The 16420-nt window shown below is 40.4% G+C and overlaps 1 protein-coding gene across 2 annotated transcripts; it reads left to right on the top strand.

The window, feature by feature from the left end:
* The first annotated feature begins 314 nt into the window (after nucleotides 1–314).
* Nucleotides 315–8419, top strand: LOX (lysyl oxidase). Of its 2 annotated transcripts, XM_066181378.1 has the most exons (7): nucleotides 315–1020; nucleotides 1057–1325; nucleotides 1738–1846; nucleotides 3144–3281; nucleotides 5518–5674; nucleotides 8057–8152; nucleotides 8300–8419. In XM_066181378.1, the coding sequence occupies exons 1-7, from the start codon at nucleotides 590–592 to the stop codon at nucleotides 8417–8419; spliced, it is 1320 nt and encodes a 439-aa protein (XP_066037475.1). In that variant the 5' UTR covers nucleotides 315–589. The 2 variants fall into 2 exon arrangements, with proteins under 2 accessions (XP_066037475.1, XP_066037474.1); XM_066181377.1 differs by having other exon boundaries at nucleotides 315–1325.
* Nucleotides 8420–16420: the final 8001 nt, after the last annotated feature.

The following is a 16420-nucleotide window of genomic DNA, read 5'->3' as shown; positions in this document are numbered from 1 at the left end:
CCGCGCCGGCCCGAGCCGCCCCGTTACCCCCGAGCCAACCCCGCGCGGGGCGGGCGGGGGACGGCCGTGGGGGGAACTGTCAGGGCCGCACGTTTGCAGCCGCATTACGTGAACAAATGGCGGGGGTGCAGCCAGCCCAGCCAGCGGGGCTTGTGTAACTTTGCGAGCGTGCCAGCAAGTTTAAAGTCCCTGCTCTCTCCTCCTCCTCCTTCCCTCGCTTCAGACACCAGCGCGGGCCGGAGGACGAAGAGAGGCTGATTGTTTGCTCCGGCTCTCATTCGCATCCCCTCGCCTATAAATACCGGGAAGAAGAAAAGCCGCTGTCGCCGCCTCCCCTGGGCCGTGTTTCCTTTCCGACGGCCCGACCTGCCCGATGGCACTCCCCGGGTGCCTCAGCGCCTGAGACCCCGCTGCTCGCCCGACCCTTCCAGAGGCGCAGCCCGCCAACCCCGGCCTCCCCGCACCGCCCCCCCGCTCCATCCCGACCAGGAAAGGCGCCCCTCGCTCTCCTATCTTTCCCCCCGCCCCATCCCCTCCGGTTTCGCCCGTATCTCTCTCTACACCGTGCCGGCGCCCACGAAAAGAGAAGATGCGTTTCGCGCCGCCGGGACTCCTGCTCGCCCAGCTTCACGCGTGCATCTACTGGAGCTGCCTCTGGCCCGCTGGCTGCCAGCAGCAGCCGCCGCGCCGGGATCCCCCGCCGCCCCCCGCCGCCTGGAGGCAGCGGATCCAGTGGGAGAACAACGGGCAGGTGTACAGCCTGCTCAGCCTGGGCTCCCAGTACCAGCCTCCGCGGCGCAGGCAGGCGGCGGAGGCGGCGGGCAACCCCATCCTGCTGCTGCGGAACAACGGCACGGTGCTGCCGCGGAGAGCCGCTGCCCGCGCCTCTGCCGCCGCCGCACAGTCCCCCCCGCCGCCCCAGCCTCAGCCCGCCGCCGCCAGCCGCGGGGGCTCCGGCGCTCGGCACTGGTTCCAGGCCGGCTACCAGGCTTCCTCCGGGGATCGCGCCGCTGCCGGACAGCGGAGCCAGGCGGCCGCCACCTCCGCGGCCCGGAGCGCCTCGGCGGCGCCGCGACCCAGCGCCGCCGTCAGCCCCGCCGGCGGCACCGGCACCGACGGTAACGGGAGCAGCACCGGGGCCGGTAGCCTGCCGCCCCTGGGCAACCTGAGGCCCGGCCGAGAAGATGTCATGGTAGGAGACGATCCCTACAACCCCTACAAGTACACGGATGATAACCCCTACTACAACTACTACGACACCTACGAGAGGCCCCGCCAGGGCAGCAGGTACAGACCCGGCTACGGTACCGGCTACTTCCAGTACGGTAAGAGCCCTCCTTTCCGCCCGTCCCGTCCCTCCTCTGCCCCGCCGCACCACCCGCTCGCTCCGCGCACGCCGGTCCCGGCGGGACCAGCTGCGGAGTCGCCGGCCCTGCCTGGCCCTGGCTCGGGGCAAAACGTGACCGCGCAGGCGTTCGCCGGGCTTTCGGGCTGTGGGCAGCCCAGTGCCCGCCTGCGGGAGAGGCGCGAGCTGCCGATAAGCCCACCGCAGGGTCAGGGCGTCGTGCTTGCAGTGGGGTGTTTGGGACAGGACTGAGCAAAGGGGAATGCGAGATTAACGGAGAACAGGGGTCCGTGGCAAAACGACGGCTCCTAACAACTGGAATGGTAGCCAAGTATTTCCAAACATGTCCTGGGTTGATCTTGCTGTTATGTGGTTGGTTTGATGAACTGCAGGTCTCCCTGACTTAGTCCCGGATCCCTATTACATCCAGGCGTCCACGTATGTCCAGAGGATGTCCATGTATAACTTGAGATGTGCTGCCGAGGAGAACTGCTTGGCAAGGTAGGCATCGTCACAAGATTTTGCCAGTTTGTCGTGGGTTGCCGTGCTCCTGTTTCCACCTGTGAGCACGGTGTAGGGTGGAGAAGGGTGAGACTGGAGGGCTCAAGGAAACACAGCCCTCTGTAACCTTCCAAATATGCGGTAGATGGGCGAGTATGCACATCAGAAAGCAATCCTGCCATATTAGAGAGAGAAGCTGCACGTCTCCTGAAGAACCTACAGGCTGTGAAAAGTTGTATTCCAGGTTTCTATTGTTAGGCTCACTTGAACATTTCTGAATTTCATGAAATGGAGGCACCTAGAAAACCAATCTGTTGATTTTCATTTCCCTACTCTACTCCCACAAGATCATATGTTACCTCATTAAAAAAAAAAAAAAAAGAAAAAGGCAATAAAAACCAAACAACAAACGCCCTATTCTTAACCAGCACAATTTACTATTAAGATTATAATAAGCTAATTGTTTCTGGGCCTATGCCTTTTAATGTCTCCTAAAACTGAAATCCCTCTGAAAAGTGTTTCAGGGTCTCTTAAGGGGTTGAAATAACAACTTTGTTATGAAGTTAGGTCTTGTCCAGTCGGCAAAGAGGGATTTTTCCTGTTTTGTTTGGAAAGAAATCAACGTGGCTGTTTTTAACCATTTAAACTTGTTTGATTCCTTATCATGCAAAACAGATTTATTTATTTATTTACCAACATCATTAATTTGTCAGACTATTTCAGGGTAATGCTTGTTCTTCACTTGCAGGGAAAAGAAAATACATCATAATAAGCAGTATTTTTTTTGCTAGCTTCACAGTGAAGACTCCTTGAAGTGTTCTTGCTGGCTATGATTTGATTAAAATATTCCAGTATTTGAAAGAGTGTATGTAATAGCTATGTAGAATAGGAAAGCACAACCTGATTCATATACGATAAGGTTTTTTTACAATGGAATTAAATATCTGTTGTGTGATCTTGCACACACGGGGAGTTATTTTGGTTACCAGCAACTAATAAAATTATGGTTTTTGGTACCAGCTCGGCAGTGATCTTCATAGACGGAGTCAGTCAGTGGTCAAACTTCCTTTTATAAAATTAAAACCAGATCTGAATCTTACTGAGGTCTTGGGCTGACACCAGGCATTTCCACACTATATGGAATTCCTATGTGACTCTCCAATGCATGAGGCTTTTGGGGCCTGAAGAGATCTCTGCTGTCAGTTACTTCTGAGACAATATAAAGCATTTTTTCGAAGTATTTCTTGCATAATCTTATGACTTTTTCCTGTGTTTTCTTTGACTTGTATGATTGCAGTTCAGCTTATCGAGCAGATGTTAGAGACTATGACAATCGGGTGCTCCTGAGATTCCCCCAAAGAGTGAAAAATCAAGGCACATCGGATTTTCTGCCCAGCAGACCCCGTTATTCGTGGGAGTGGCACAGCTGTCACCAGTGAGTGAAGTGCTCAATATGGCATCTTCTAATTATGCTTTTCACTGACAAATTGTCATTTACAAGGGACATTGTCTAAAACTAAAGTGTAGCAGGGAGAAACCGTGGGGAAAGTTTAGCTTCCTATCTAATTAATTTTATGTTGTGGTAGTTATTCTTTGCATGTAGTGATAATTAGTCTTTATACAGATGCATGAAACAAAGATGGATACAAATCTTTTCCATATGTATGAAACTCTTACAGAGTGTAGATTAATATAAATACAAGTCTGAAATGAGATTTGACAGTAGCACTTTCTCCTTTTATTTTACATATAGTCCTCTTACATTTAAGCATAATCAGTAAATAAAAGTCTCAACCATGTTAAAATAAATAGAAACCCTAATATGTACATTTATTAGCATATTCCCTTTAATAACACAGTGACCCATACTTCCTGAGCTGAATTTAATGAGCTAGTTCTTCACAAGGAATGGATTGATCAATTTGGGAACGAAAAGCTACTGAGTTGACTGATCCATTATCAATAATATTCTGTATGCATATGATGACATTTCAGCATAGCAGCATTGCTCTAGAAATAGTATATTTGCTGGAAACACAGCAAGGGAAATGTAGTAGAGCATTTTCAACATTTTGGGGGCAGGTAACACTGCAAACTTGTACCTTTTCAGAAAACTCATATGCAGGAGTTTGCAGGTTTGTTCCAATTTTTGCTACATCTCAGCAGGAGCAGTTATAAAATACTAGAACTAATTATTTGGAATACCTAGTTTCACCCTACTTAAAATACAACTCTGCTGCTACAGGTACATAAATGATAACTTAATCTTTTTTAAAAATGGTATGCAATGTGGGCTTGATCTGAAGGTCTCCGAGCCAATGGAATATTTCTCTCTAGGTTCAGAGGCTTTAGTCACTGAATGAAAAATCAGTATCATTGGAACAAATTCTTTCCAAAAAGATTCATATTACCAGTTTATAAATCTTGCAGGCATCAAAAAGCTGAAACTAAATCAAACCTGACAAAAAAGCCTCCACAAATGCTTTAGTTAACCTCTATCCCTAAAAAAAAACCTTCAGTAACAAAATATCCCCAAACCAATAACAAAAATTCCCCAACCCTAGTCCTTACAAGCTTCATAAATGGATGAAATGGGTAGATAGCAGTTGAAGTTTTCCATTTGTAGAAAAACACTTTCTTACTGTGCCACAATAGCCCAGCTATCACTGTCCAGATGCAAAGTTCTTGGACAGAAAATACATTGACTACAAAAAAATGCATGTCTCATGATCATTTCCATAACAGTGAAGTAAACTCATTTGGAAGTGAATTCCAACTGCCAATTACTTTGGCTAGTGATCAGACCTCAGTGTTTGTTAGTCATCATCATCTGTGGACCAGTTTTAGTGGTCTGGATGTGCCTGCTTGTAAGGCTCCTGTGCTGCTTTGTTTTACCAATATATTTGAATTTTGTTTAATTAGGCCTTTTTTATATAACTCTTGAGCTGAAAGCATTCAAAAGTGACATTAGCCAAATGCTGCAAAGACACAGTGCAAGTGGAAAAATGCAAGTTTATTTTCCCACACATTTGGAAAGAATGAAATTACAACAATATGAGGTGTTAAAATTCCACAGTAAGAGCTAGAAGTCGCTTTGTGTGAAAGTAAGAAAAATGCATCACTTTGCCCAAATCAAAAGGATACACACTTCTGAAACAGAGACAGCATTAAGTATAGACTGTAAAATAAGTTGATATTGAATGAAATCTGCATTGCCAATACATAGAAGCTGATTTCTTTACGCAGATTTTATCTTCACCAATGTTATGAAAGTGTTGCATTGTCTGAGGGCCACAGAAAATGTGAAACCAAATTGCTGGGGTTTTGCTAGCAAGTTGCAAACTTCCATGGAATTTATAGTACGTAAAGTAAGCATTCCTAGCAAAACTCTGGTTAAAGGCACTTATAAGATATTCAATTTAAATATGAACTACTTAATACTTGCTATTGTTATTGAAAAAGAGGTGAAACAGAAAATTTTGGAAAAACAATGTTGCTATAAAATCTTTCCCATAACAAATTAAAACTTATTATTTATTTATAGATGATGACATGTAGCATTTGATAATTAGAGCAATGTAGATCTACAGGATGTAGATAAAATAGGAATATGTGAAAATGTTATTGATAGGATCTGATCCATCTCCAATAATGTATCTATGGTTTAACAGACATTATCACAGCATGGATGAATTCAGCCACTACGACTTGTTGGATGCAAGCTCACATAGAAAAGTTGCTGAAGGACACAAAGCAAGTTTCTGCCTTGAAGATACTTCCTGTGATTACGGATATTACAGGCGGTATGCATGTACAGCACACACACAGGTAGGAGCTGCTTTGGAGACAACCAAGTGTCTTTCCCCTTCCTAGTTTGTATCTGGATAACTTTTCTGCCCTAATTTAGCTGATGCCCTAACTAGCTTCTGGAATTCCCCATTATAGAGACCAGATACTGACCTGGAGACTGATAATTCACCCATGTGTTTTTAACAGTGAGTTTCTTATTAAAGGACAGTGACACTGTCTAGTGCAGCACCACTGGTAACAGAACTATATTAAAACACACCACAAGTTCTCGTGGCAGTAGGACTGGTCAGGCTTGGTAAGGGGCACTCAAGACAGGCCGTAAAGAAGCTGTTCCCAGTGTTCATCCCCCAAACCGACCTCCTTGGCTGGTGCAGAGTTCATAGGTGGTATCTTCTCCCTTGTGGAGTCTGAAGCTGTAAGGTGCTGGATTCCATGAACACCTGCAGCTGCTGGCTGGCAGTCTGGCACAGAAATCTCAGAGTATTGTTCTATGCCTGTACAGCAGGAGGCTGTTGAAGAGGATGGCAGCTGTGTGGATGTTATGATGGGTTGTGCACAAATGTAAAGCCAGGTGCCAGGGCTTATTAGGAGAACATGGAAAATGGAACATACCATTATGCTAGACAAATCCATGCAAGACTCCTACCTTGAATATTTCATCACCACCTCGCAGAACTGCTAAAGAAAAGTTTAAAAAATTCTAGTCAGCCAACCCCAGCAGAGCAAGGTTAATCAGCAGTGTAGTATGGCCAAGATATTTCATAGACTATCCCATCTGGAAAGCCAGAAGTAAGACCAAAACTTGATGGATTGTGGATTGAAAGAGGAAATTATTGATATTTACTGACAATTGTTGATGGTTCTGACAATGTATGAATTTAAGACCTGTCAGGCAACAGTTTTAAAACAGAGAGGAGTGCTCTTTAGACATATAAATGAGGTATTAAATTCCTTGCCATTGGATGTTGCAAAGATCAAAAATCTCCATGGACTCAAGACGAATTTAGACAAAGTAATGGATGTTATTAAACACAAAAATTTGATGGTACCCCATGCCTTAAATACAATTAAATGCCTGGTAGAAGGAATTTGCCTGACATTACACATCCCATTCCTTATGTTCTTTTCTAGTTAAGCATCTGCTGCTGACAGAGACATGATGTTGAGCTTTGATGGATCTGTGTTTAACTCAATGTGTCCATATGTACACATGTATTCCTTATTCTGCAGCTCTTAATCTAGAAGGTAGTTATTCTGCCAAAGAGAAATGACAGCTATGTTTCACTGGCTGACGTGTCCACATTTGAATTTTAACTATAATGAATGATCTGCAATACATAGAGGCTTTGAAGAGGTTTTATAAATACCTTTTCTACTTCTGTAGACTATGACATCTAACTAAGCAACATACATATTTTACAGCTGGAGTATTTGTGTCACTAGAATCACGGCTGTGTCAGCATTTCCACTGGAAGCCCATATTTCAGGGGTTTGTAATTGGGCTGTAAAACTTTCCTCCAGCCTCAGACTTGGCACAAATGTACGAGAGTCTGAGCTGATCACCAGCTAGGTCAAGAGGGAATTCCTGCAGGACTTGGGTTTTCTGCACTCTGCATGTTGCCAGAACAGATCAGCTCTGCCTAGAGCAATCTATATTGGCCACAGCTAAAGACACTAGATTTGAACAACACATCAATATGTGAGGATTCTTACTAAAGTTCCTAACAACAAAGAATTTTTCAGAAAGATGCATTGGGAACAAAGGCTACATTTTCAGTTCCCTCAGATTCTTGTGCCACTGTTTGCCTGAAGAGACACCATTCCCATGGAAAGCTCAATGTGAAAATGGCTCTTAACCCTTCTATTCAAAGATAGCACTTGGGCAGAGTACATCTATAGCAAAAAGTTGCATCATTCCTAAGGGTAGAGAGAGGTTCCAAAGTGGTGATCAAGTCTGTCTGTACTCATGACCTCAGAAAATATTCACTCGACATTTACAGATACTTACCTCCAGTCTTTGGTCAATTTTTATTGTATTCCGATCTTATGTAAAGAACAGAAAATAATAGCATCAACAGTTTTTTTCATAAAAGGAGTATTGTAACAAGTGATTGTAAGGAAATACAGATACCTCACAGATAAATAATTGTCAATATTATAGGTGTTTTTTATCCAGTAGTACCAAAGGGCAGTCTATAGAAGTGGTACACTAGACATAGGCATTCTAGTTTAGACACACAAATAAAATACCAACTAAAGATAAGACTCATTTTCTAAGTCAATTTACTAAGTGAACTGTGATAGTTAAGTGAACTTCAGTTTGAGTGTCCCTAATGTCTCCAATGTCACTGTTTCTATAGATTAATGTTTTTTTACATCCATGTTAAATTCATTTTTAAGGGTCTGAGCCCTGGCTGCTACGACACTTACAATGCTGACATAGATTGCCAATGGATTGATATTACTGATGTAAAACCTGGAAATTACATTCTGAAGGTAAGTGTTTTGGGAATGAGGAGGTTTGGGGTTTTGTGGGAGGTTTTTTTCCTATTTAAAGAAGCAAATGATTTGCATACATCCTTTGGCATGTAAGTTACCAACTGAAATGTGGCAGTAGACAGCACTGTGCTTTCTCCCCTCCAGGTGAGTGTAAATCCCAGCTACCTGGTGCCTGAATCCGATTACTCCAACAACATAGTCCGCTGTGACATCCGCTACACAGGCCACCACGCCTATGCCTCTGGCTGCACAATTTCACCGTAAGTGCCTCCCCACTGGTGGTTTTCCTGTCACTGTGTTAGCATTTTGTTTTGTGGGTTTTGGGAATTTTAAGATCTGTGGGAATTTTGCCCTCACACTTGTGCTGTTTGAATATGTAACACTTTCCAAAACTGCTGCTTCTGTCTGGTCTGCTAGATAATGACCTCTGGCTCACACACCTTCTTTTTACTTGAACTAGGACCTTTCAAGGATTGTTCAGTACCCTTTTACACCACCCACACACAACTGAGCAGCTGGAGTGCTCTTTAAGACACTCTGCAAAATCCCACACATGTATGTTACTTTGCTGCTGCTATACAGCAGCTACTCTCCCTGAAACAGTTCTTTCACACACCCTCCATTTACAGTTTTGATCTTTAAAAGTTTAAACAATGCCAAAATTATGCCTCTCTTACATTTTTCCTCCAAAAAGGCAAATTCATTTAATAAATGTCCTCATGGTAGATCTAGTATACCTTAGTATCTGTGAAACAAACACAGAGAAAGCAGTCTTCTGTAACACAGAGTTAAGCAGTTCTCAGAACACTGTTTAAATTGCTCATATGAAGTATTTATCAAGATACTTTATTTGGATTCTATAAGGAGTGAGTATTAACATTGTAGAAAAGGTCATGTGAAACAAATCCCAGAGCAGTAAATGAAAAATAAAGCAGATGACCAGTGTAGTGTAGCCTCCTATAACAGTATCAGTGAAACAGACTGAATTAATGTGACTTGCTCAATTAGGCTGTAAAATATTCATTCCTCACTTTGCATTAGGAAATCAGTAACTAAATGAGGCAAACTTATGTTTCACACTTTCAACTTCTACTCTCCCCATCTTACCTCTGAAAATGTTACTGAGTACATAGAATAGTAGGTTGGAAAAAGTTGGAAAAGACCTTTTAGATCATGAAGTCCAGCCATCAACCTCTGATGACACCATGCTCACCTTAAACCATGTTCTCAAGCAGCATATTCATACAGCTTCTGAACCCTTTAAGGGGTAGCAATGCCACCCCACTTCCCTGGGTATTCTGCTGTAATGCTTTATGACCCTTTATGTGAAAAAGTTTCCCCGGATATCCCATCTAAACCACCCCTTCAGGACATTTCCTCTCATCCTGCCTCACCTGTTACATGGGAGAAGAGACCAACCTGCACCTCACCCCAGCCTCCTCTCAGGAGTTGTAGACAGTGATGAGATCTCCCCTCAGCCTCCTCTTCTCCAGGCTAATGTCCCATATATACATGTATATATGTACACCATACTTGATCTCTCTCTCAGGCACATATTCATACAGGGCTAGGAAACAAAACATCTGTTACTGTTGGCTGACCTGTGCTTTCAAGATGACAAGTGGGTATTTAGCAGTTCCTTTTTCTGTGCATGCCTGCTCACCTGCATAAAACTATTTCTCCTCTTTCAACAGATACTGAGAAAGATGCAAGAAATGGATGAGATGGTGCCATATGTTTTGAACTGAAGTATCATACAAACTTCACTAGGATGCAAACACTATAGAAACATAACTACAGAACATACAATGATACACCCACACACTTTATGTGACTTTGAAGCACTTCTGCTTCTCAACCAAAACTTAACTGGATTTAAAGAATCTAAATTGGCATTACTTGTATTGCTATTGAAATGTGTGAAACTGGTGCTTCATGTAGAGATATTTTAAATTTTGTTAATCTAACTCATTCATAAAAACATGGGACCATTTCTTAGCTCCTTCAGATTTGGAGTTTACATGATAACAGACTTCAGTGGGAATATTACTGGTGAATGAGTTGAACATATTTAAAAAGGTAGAAAAAAATGTATCCAAAATGAATTAAATAAAACTCAAGTGAAAGTACTAATGTCAGCTATCTCAGAAAATACCATAATGAAAAACAGATTAAGAGTAATGATATAGTAACATTAAAAATCCCCGCTAGGACACGTTGATATGAAAGAGAGAAGTATGTTCAGTTTTCAAGGAATATTAACATATAGCAGAGAAATCCACATATATTATATATATCAGTTATACCCCTGCAAGAAAAGTTATGTTTACATTTTTAATACATTAGAAGTTTTTTACATTTTCTTAAGTGAAAAACAGATGGGGTTTTGAAATACGCCTTTCATCTGTGAAAATTAATTAAAAAGCTTACCCACCTTTATATGTTCATGAAATTCTTCAAGGTGGGACTTTTAAAAAACTTCTGCAAACTTAATATGGATAAAAAAAATACCTGTCAAGAAATGGGCTCTTGGAGATGATGAAGAGTCCCTGATGTGGTCATCTGTGAAAAACATCCAACTTTAACAGGTTAACCATCAAAATAATGCAGGCAATTAACTCAGGTGGCACCACAAACAGAAGTAGGTCAGATTCTCTTACAAAGTATTTTTAGTGTAAAGAAAACCTACTACCTGCTTCCCCCTTAAGTACTGTAGTTGACTTTAAAATGTATATCTCAGTATTCAAAATAACAAAATTGAAAATATACTATATAGAGAGGAAGAGAAAAACTCAGTGTATTTAACATCCTACTTTAGGCTGTTCAGGAACCAAAGGCAACATTGTTAAGGGGAAGAACTTCCAGCCCAAATTAATGTTTTTGCTGAACTGCCTAACTAGTGCTGGGTATACTACTCCTCCTCCCATCCCCAAATTATTTTGCTTTTGCAGTGCACCCTGCTGTAAACTACAGTAGCTGTGATTTTTTTTTTTAACTGTGAAATGACATATCACAAGGGGATCTGGCATTTTTTATCAGAAAATTTCTGATCATGTAAAATGAAGAATCTACTTTTAGAACAATGAAACCTATAAATATTGATTTGCATTCATTAAATTTCATCAGCAGTTCAAAACACCTAATGAAATATTGGAAGCCAAATAAATTCCAAAAAAAAAAAGGGAAAATAATGTGCTATTCAATATAGTTAAAAATGAAAAATCTGAGGAGTATGGAGAGGTTTTATTATCACTATTGAGAATACTTCAAGCAGTATTTGGAAATATTCTATGCATTAGAACTCTATGGATTTGGAAGTTTGACGAATTACCATACTATCCTTCAAGGATCAGCTGTTCTTTAGTACATTTATTTAAATTTATTTCCACCTTAATCATAACTTGGTTACAAATTTGCACAATTGGAACTTAAAAAGAATCTGAGATCCAGCAACCTGGTGATTACTACCCACCAGTGAGAGAGGGTGAGGAATAATGTCATTTATACCTGCAGGTCCCTTTCTGTTTGCTGCAAGATCCATTTTAGCAGTCTGTAACCAGTACGGGCAATGAACAGAAGCAAAATTTGGAAACTTGATATATGGGAAAACCATTTGTTACATATGTCTGCAAAAACCAGGGCCTGTTTAAAGTCTAGGCTTCTGAAATCTCAGCCCAAAGAGTTTTTAAGAGGTTTTAAGGCATGCAAGCGCATTCACCTTTCTACAGACGTAGGTCAAAATTGGGGTCAAAGTCCTGAGAGCAGCTTGGGAAATGGACACAAAAGCTACTGAATGAAAGCCAGGTTGTGGGCACGGGCTGCTTCCTGGGAAGAGGTGGTGTGCTCATACCTCATTGTGCCTGATGCTGAATGTGGGATATGAGAGCACTAACTGGAGACGGAGCAGCTGCAGGAAGGGGGGAACCCCTTGCTCAAGACACACTCACCTGCTCACATGTCTGTGCCCAAACTACTTGCAGAACACCACTGAAGTCAGCAAGGAGCCAGAGTGCCTTGAGCATCTGTGTAGGTGGAACAAGTGGGAATGGCCTTGTTTGGAAAGGTGTTGAATGCTGTAACTTTGAATATTGGGGATATTGGAGCTACGAAAATGTAGCTTTTTTTTTTCCGTAGCAAAATATTGTGTTTGTTTTGAAGTGTGTGTTAAGCAACATGACATTGATGTACAACAGCATAAAAATTGCCTAAGACATGAACAGAAAAACAAGGGATTTTAGGATTAAAAAAAATGAAGGAATGTGACTTCAACCCAAACTATAGCAAATCACAACGCAGTAGAAGAGTTTATTATATAGCATGTGTAGAAGTAGTGCTAAATAGGGGAGCACCAACCAATATTTTCAGTATCTTGGCTCTGCAGATTTGACACCTTACTTTTTGCATACTGGAATATTTTTGGGATTACATGCATTTTTGTTCAAAAACATTTTAAAAAACTTTTTTGGTAAAAGCTTTTATTTTTGCAGCAAATTATATTTGGATTCCATTTTACCAGACATCGGGCTTATTCCCTTATCTTTGAAAAGCATATTGACATTGGTCACAGTGGGAGGAAAACCAGTTTTAAATTTTGTGAGATTTCTACTGTGAATTTGCTGTCATGCAGTCTCAAATTTCTTGAAAAGCCAGAAGGTACACATATGTGTGAAACAATAACCTCCCACATTTCAAATCTTTACTTAAGAATTGCACATAAGGAACATAATGTATATCAGGCTCATTGGAGGAAGGGTTTGTTATATATTTTTTTTAATCCTGAAATACATTTTATATTTGCATATTTCTAGACAAAAGTGTAACAAAAATGACAGACTGGTCACCAGTGGAACCAAAATATTGTGTAGATGATGTTTTTGTGTTAGGAAAAGTCTACTTGTTTTCTCTCTGCTCCAGAATGAATGCACATATCAAATGTACCTTCCTATTGTCATTCATGTATTGTTTGCAATGTGCTCATTCAAAACCAGCAGGGTGGTTTTCATAAATGAGACTTTGAAAGGTGGTTTATCCCGTGTCTCACATTTATGCCAAAAAGGTATTTTCATTTTCTCCAAATCTTAAAAGGTGCTGAAAGATTTTAACTTGAATTAAAACCAAAGAGTATGTAATTGGGAGGTTTTTATTATGCAACTAAATGCTACAGTGAAATGCCACTTGTTTTTGCAACTTTCTTGAAGAATTCTCATTATTTCCTTCACTTTTCTTGAAAGAGTCTTAATTTCAGTAACTTTGCATCTTTATCTGAAGAGCTCTAATTTATAATATTCAGGCACTAGCTTTGTATTCTTCATTGCACTTTCATATTCTTGTGTTACATGCTCATATTATGGTTGCAAGTTTATGTGAAAATGACTTGAATAAAATGTTTCAAGCGTTCTACTTGTCAAAGTATTACACTTACTGTACAGGCCAGATCCATCTCTCAGTGAGAAGGCTTCAGTTAAGGTTGTTATGTCTACATGAAAATGAAGAAAATTCTTTCTTGCTGACGTGGTCTCAGAAGAAATGTCACAAGAAGGTAGAAACAAATTAAAAATTTCAAGGCAAAAATTTCATACTACACAAAGGATTAACATGTCAAGGCTTAACAGGAAGAGGCATATGGTTCATCTGGACACACAATTTCCTTACCATATGTGTCTTGGTAAAAACAGGAACTTAAAAAGCACTTTCAGAAGTTCTGCTCCAAAAACTGCTTTCACAGAAAGAACATTTGAGCAGTACATGGTAGGAAGTCTATGTACTCTAGAAAACTGACTAACAGATTAAGCATGCAGTTACTCCAAACACGTTATCCTGATATTTACATTCTCTGAGTAGAAGCCAGTGTCCTGCTGCCTCTTCAATCTGCATACTAAGCTGAGGAAACAGTCTCAGTTGTGAAGCATCTCTTGTCCCTTCTCTGAGGGACTACTAGGGAAGAGCATGTTTAAAAGGTTGGAGACTTGTTCTAATAAGAAGTCATCAAACACTTAAATATCAACTAACTACCAGTCTTGGCTTCATGTAAATGGAGACAAAACCAATGTAACATCTTTTAAAATTCATCCAATAAATGTAGAATTATTTCAGATATAAGTTACTTTGTGTAATGTTTCTCTATGTAAAAAGTATTTCCTGTCCTGCTACTTATTAGAGTGAAGAGCTTTAAATGGAGAATTTCTCCACGTGCTATTCCTAGAGGACAGAACCTGGAGTGGATCAGAATCTGTACAAATACAAAAATGCAGTAAAAATTGCATATGATAGTTGCAGAAAATATATTCATGTCTATTGAAAATAAAGCATCTCCCAGTTCCCAAGTACCTTCTACCCCCATTCTGCTGATTTTTACATTAGATCTCCTGCCGAGTTGCACAAAATGATCTACCACCAGTCTGTATTTGCAAAGCAGCTCAACACTTTCATTCAAGTAAGTATTGCTGTAACTAAATTTTCATTCAAGCCCCATTTTTTTCTGATCTAATAATTCAATAAAAACTGATTAAAGAGATGTTTATGTTTGCAAGTCCACAAAATGGCCCCATCAATTATACACCCATCTGCTATTAAAGAAAAAAAAATCACATTTAAACCAGTGATTACTGTCTTAAAGGATATTGAAAAATCTGAGATTGTTTTGTTGGTGAGCCTCAAATGAAAAAGTCATGCACCTGAAGCAGCCTGGTAGTATCTGGCAGTATGGTATGTATCTGGCTAAAGACATTTCTTCTATGGTATGGTACTGAACTGAAAACCATGTTTCTCAACATTTTAAAATCTGATCATCCCAGAAAAAAATAACTTCCCATGTCACTGTAAAAATACGTTGCTAGTAGTTCGTGAGAGGTCTCTGTCTAAGCAGTGCTACAAATAGAAATTAAGTTAAAATCATATATGCTGAACATGTTACCTTGTTATAGTGAAGAGAAAACATTCTAAACTTTATCAACAACCTCCAGGCAAGTTCACTGGGTTTATCAGTTCACAAATAAATTGCCGTGTTACACATAACAGATATTATCAAGTCTTCACCATCACTACATGTTTGTATAATGTATTAAGGCTGTGATCCAGGTGAGTCACTAAGCACCAGCAAAAAGTAGCAGTAACCCTTTAAAATACGAAGTAATGCCAGTATCCTAATCTCTCTTCTCTCATTCATGTTCAGTGTTTTTCTTTCCTTTAAAGTAAGAGCTCAGAGGTAGTTTTGAAGAAAAAAATAAAAAAAGGGATTTTTTATTATTATTAATCTTAAAAATTTTTTAATATTTTTTATAAGATTATTAAGATGTCAGACTTCCTTCAGGGAGAATTCTGTGGCCACAAATTACAGCTGTAATAGTGCAGTAGGAAACTTGCTCAAATCGCAAGATAAACCAATGCTCCAAGATCTTTTAAACACATGCAAAAAAGCACTTTAGAACATTGGTTCTTTAGAGTCTTGAGGTTTTTTTCAAACTATTTGCAATCTTTAAGATTTTGATCCTTTAATAAGGTACTCATCTGCTAAAAGAAAGGTAAGCTGTCCATGAAAAACTGTTACAGCTGATGACATCTACCAAAAGACATTTCTCTTGCCTTACACTAGAAGCAGAGAAGTCACATACTAAACCTTTGTTTGGTGTGACATTCATGTAGGATTTATTTACTGATTTTATTTAAAGCTTTAAGGATTAACATTTGCATCTGAAAATCTTGAAGTTTGTAGAAAGCAGGTAAATGCATGGCTTCTTCTGTGCAATATAACCCTACAAAACCACAGTAAACACATTTCTGTGCTTATTTTGAAGCTTTTGACCTTAAATACTGGTCCCTATGGTACAGTGAAAATAACAGAAACAAAACCATTTTGAAATGGAAGGTTGTTTGAATTTCTCGTTTCTCTGGGAGACAATGCCATTGAAGACAGTATTACATACACTGACATTTGTCCAGTATATAGAAAAGAAAGCCTAACTAAGTTAGGCTAAGTTTGCCCCTAACTAAGGGGCAAACTATGCCTAAATATTAATACAGAACAGACCAACCTGAAGGTTTAGTCTTCAAGAACTTAACACAGGATGGGACTTGTATAATGTACCATTATTTGTGCTTAGTCCAGGGCAGGGATCCTCATGCTGCGGGCAACATTTTCTAATGCAGCCCAGAAGTGTGCTGGCTTTGGCTGAAAAAGACTCGGATTTTTCAGACTGCAATATGTAGAAAGGTCATCTACACCTTAAGAGATGACATGATCAACAAGCTTGCAGGGATTTAAGAGCA

The sequence above is a fragment of the Chamaea fasciata genome, unplaced genomic scaffold (assembly GCF_029207755.1).
Source record: "Chamaea fasciata isolate MVZ Bird 193981 ecotype frontalis unplaced genomic scaffold, bChaFas1.0.hap1 SCAF_4, whole genome shotgun sequence".
Classification (NCBI taxonomy): domain Eukaryota; kingdom Metazoa; phylum Chordata; class Aves; order Passeriformes; family Sylviidae; genus Chamaea; species Chamaea fasciata.
This window is presented reverse-complemented; position numbering and strand designations above follow the sequence as displayed.

Excerpts from the sequence above, each read along its gene's own strand:
- LOX (XM_066181377.1), top strand. The coding sequence starts at position 590 with ATGCGTTTCGCGCCGCCGGGACTCCTGCTCGCCCAGCTTCACGCGTGC. Across the intron at positions 3,282-5,517 it reads GAGTGGCACAGCTGTCACCA|ACATTATCACAGCATGGATG; the intron begins GTGAGTGAAGTG and ends ATGGTTTAACAG. Across the intron at positions 5,675-8,056 it reads CATGTACAGCACACACACAG|GGTCTGAGCCCTGGCTGCTA; the intron begins GTAGGAGCTGCT and ends TTCATTTTTAAG.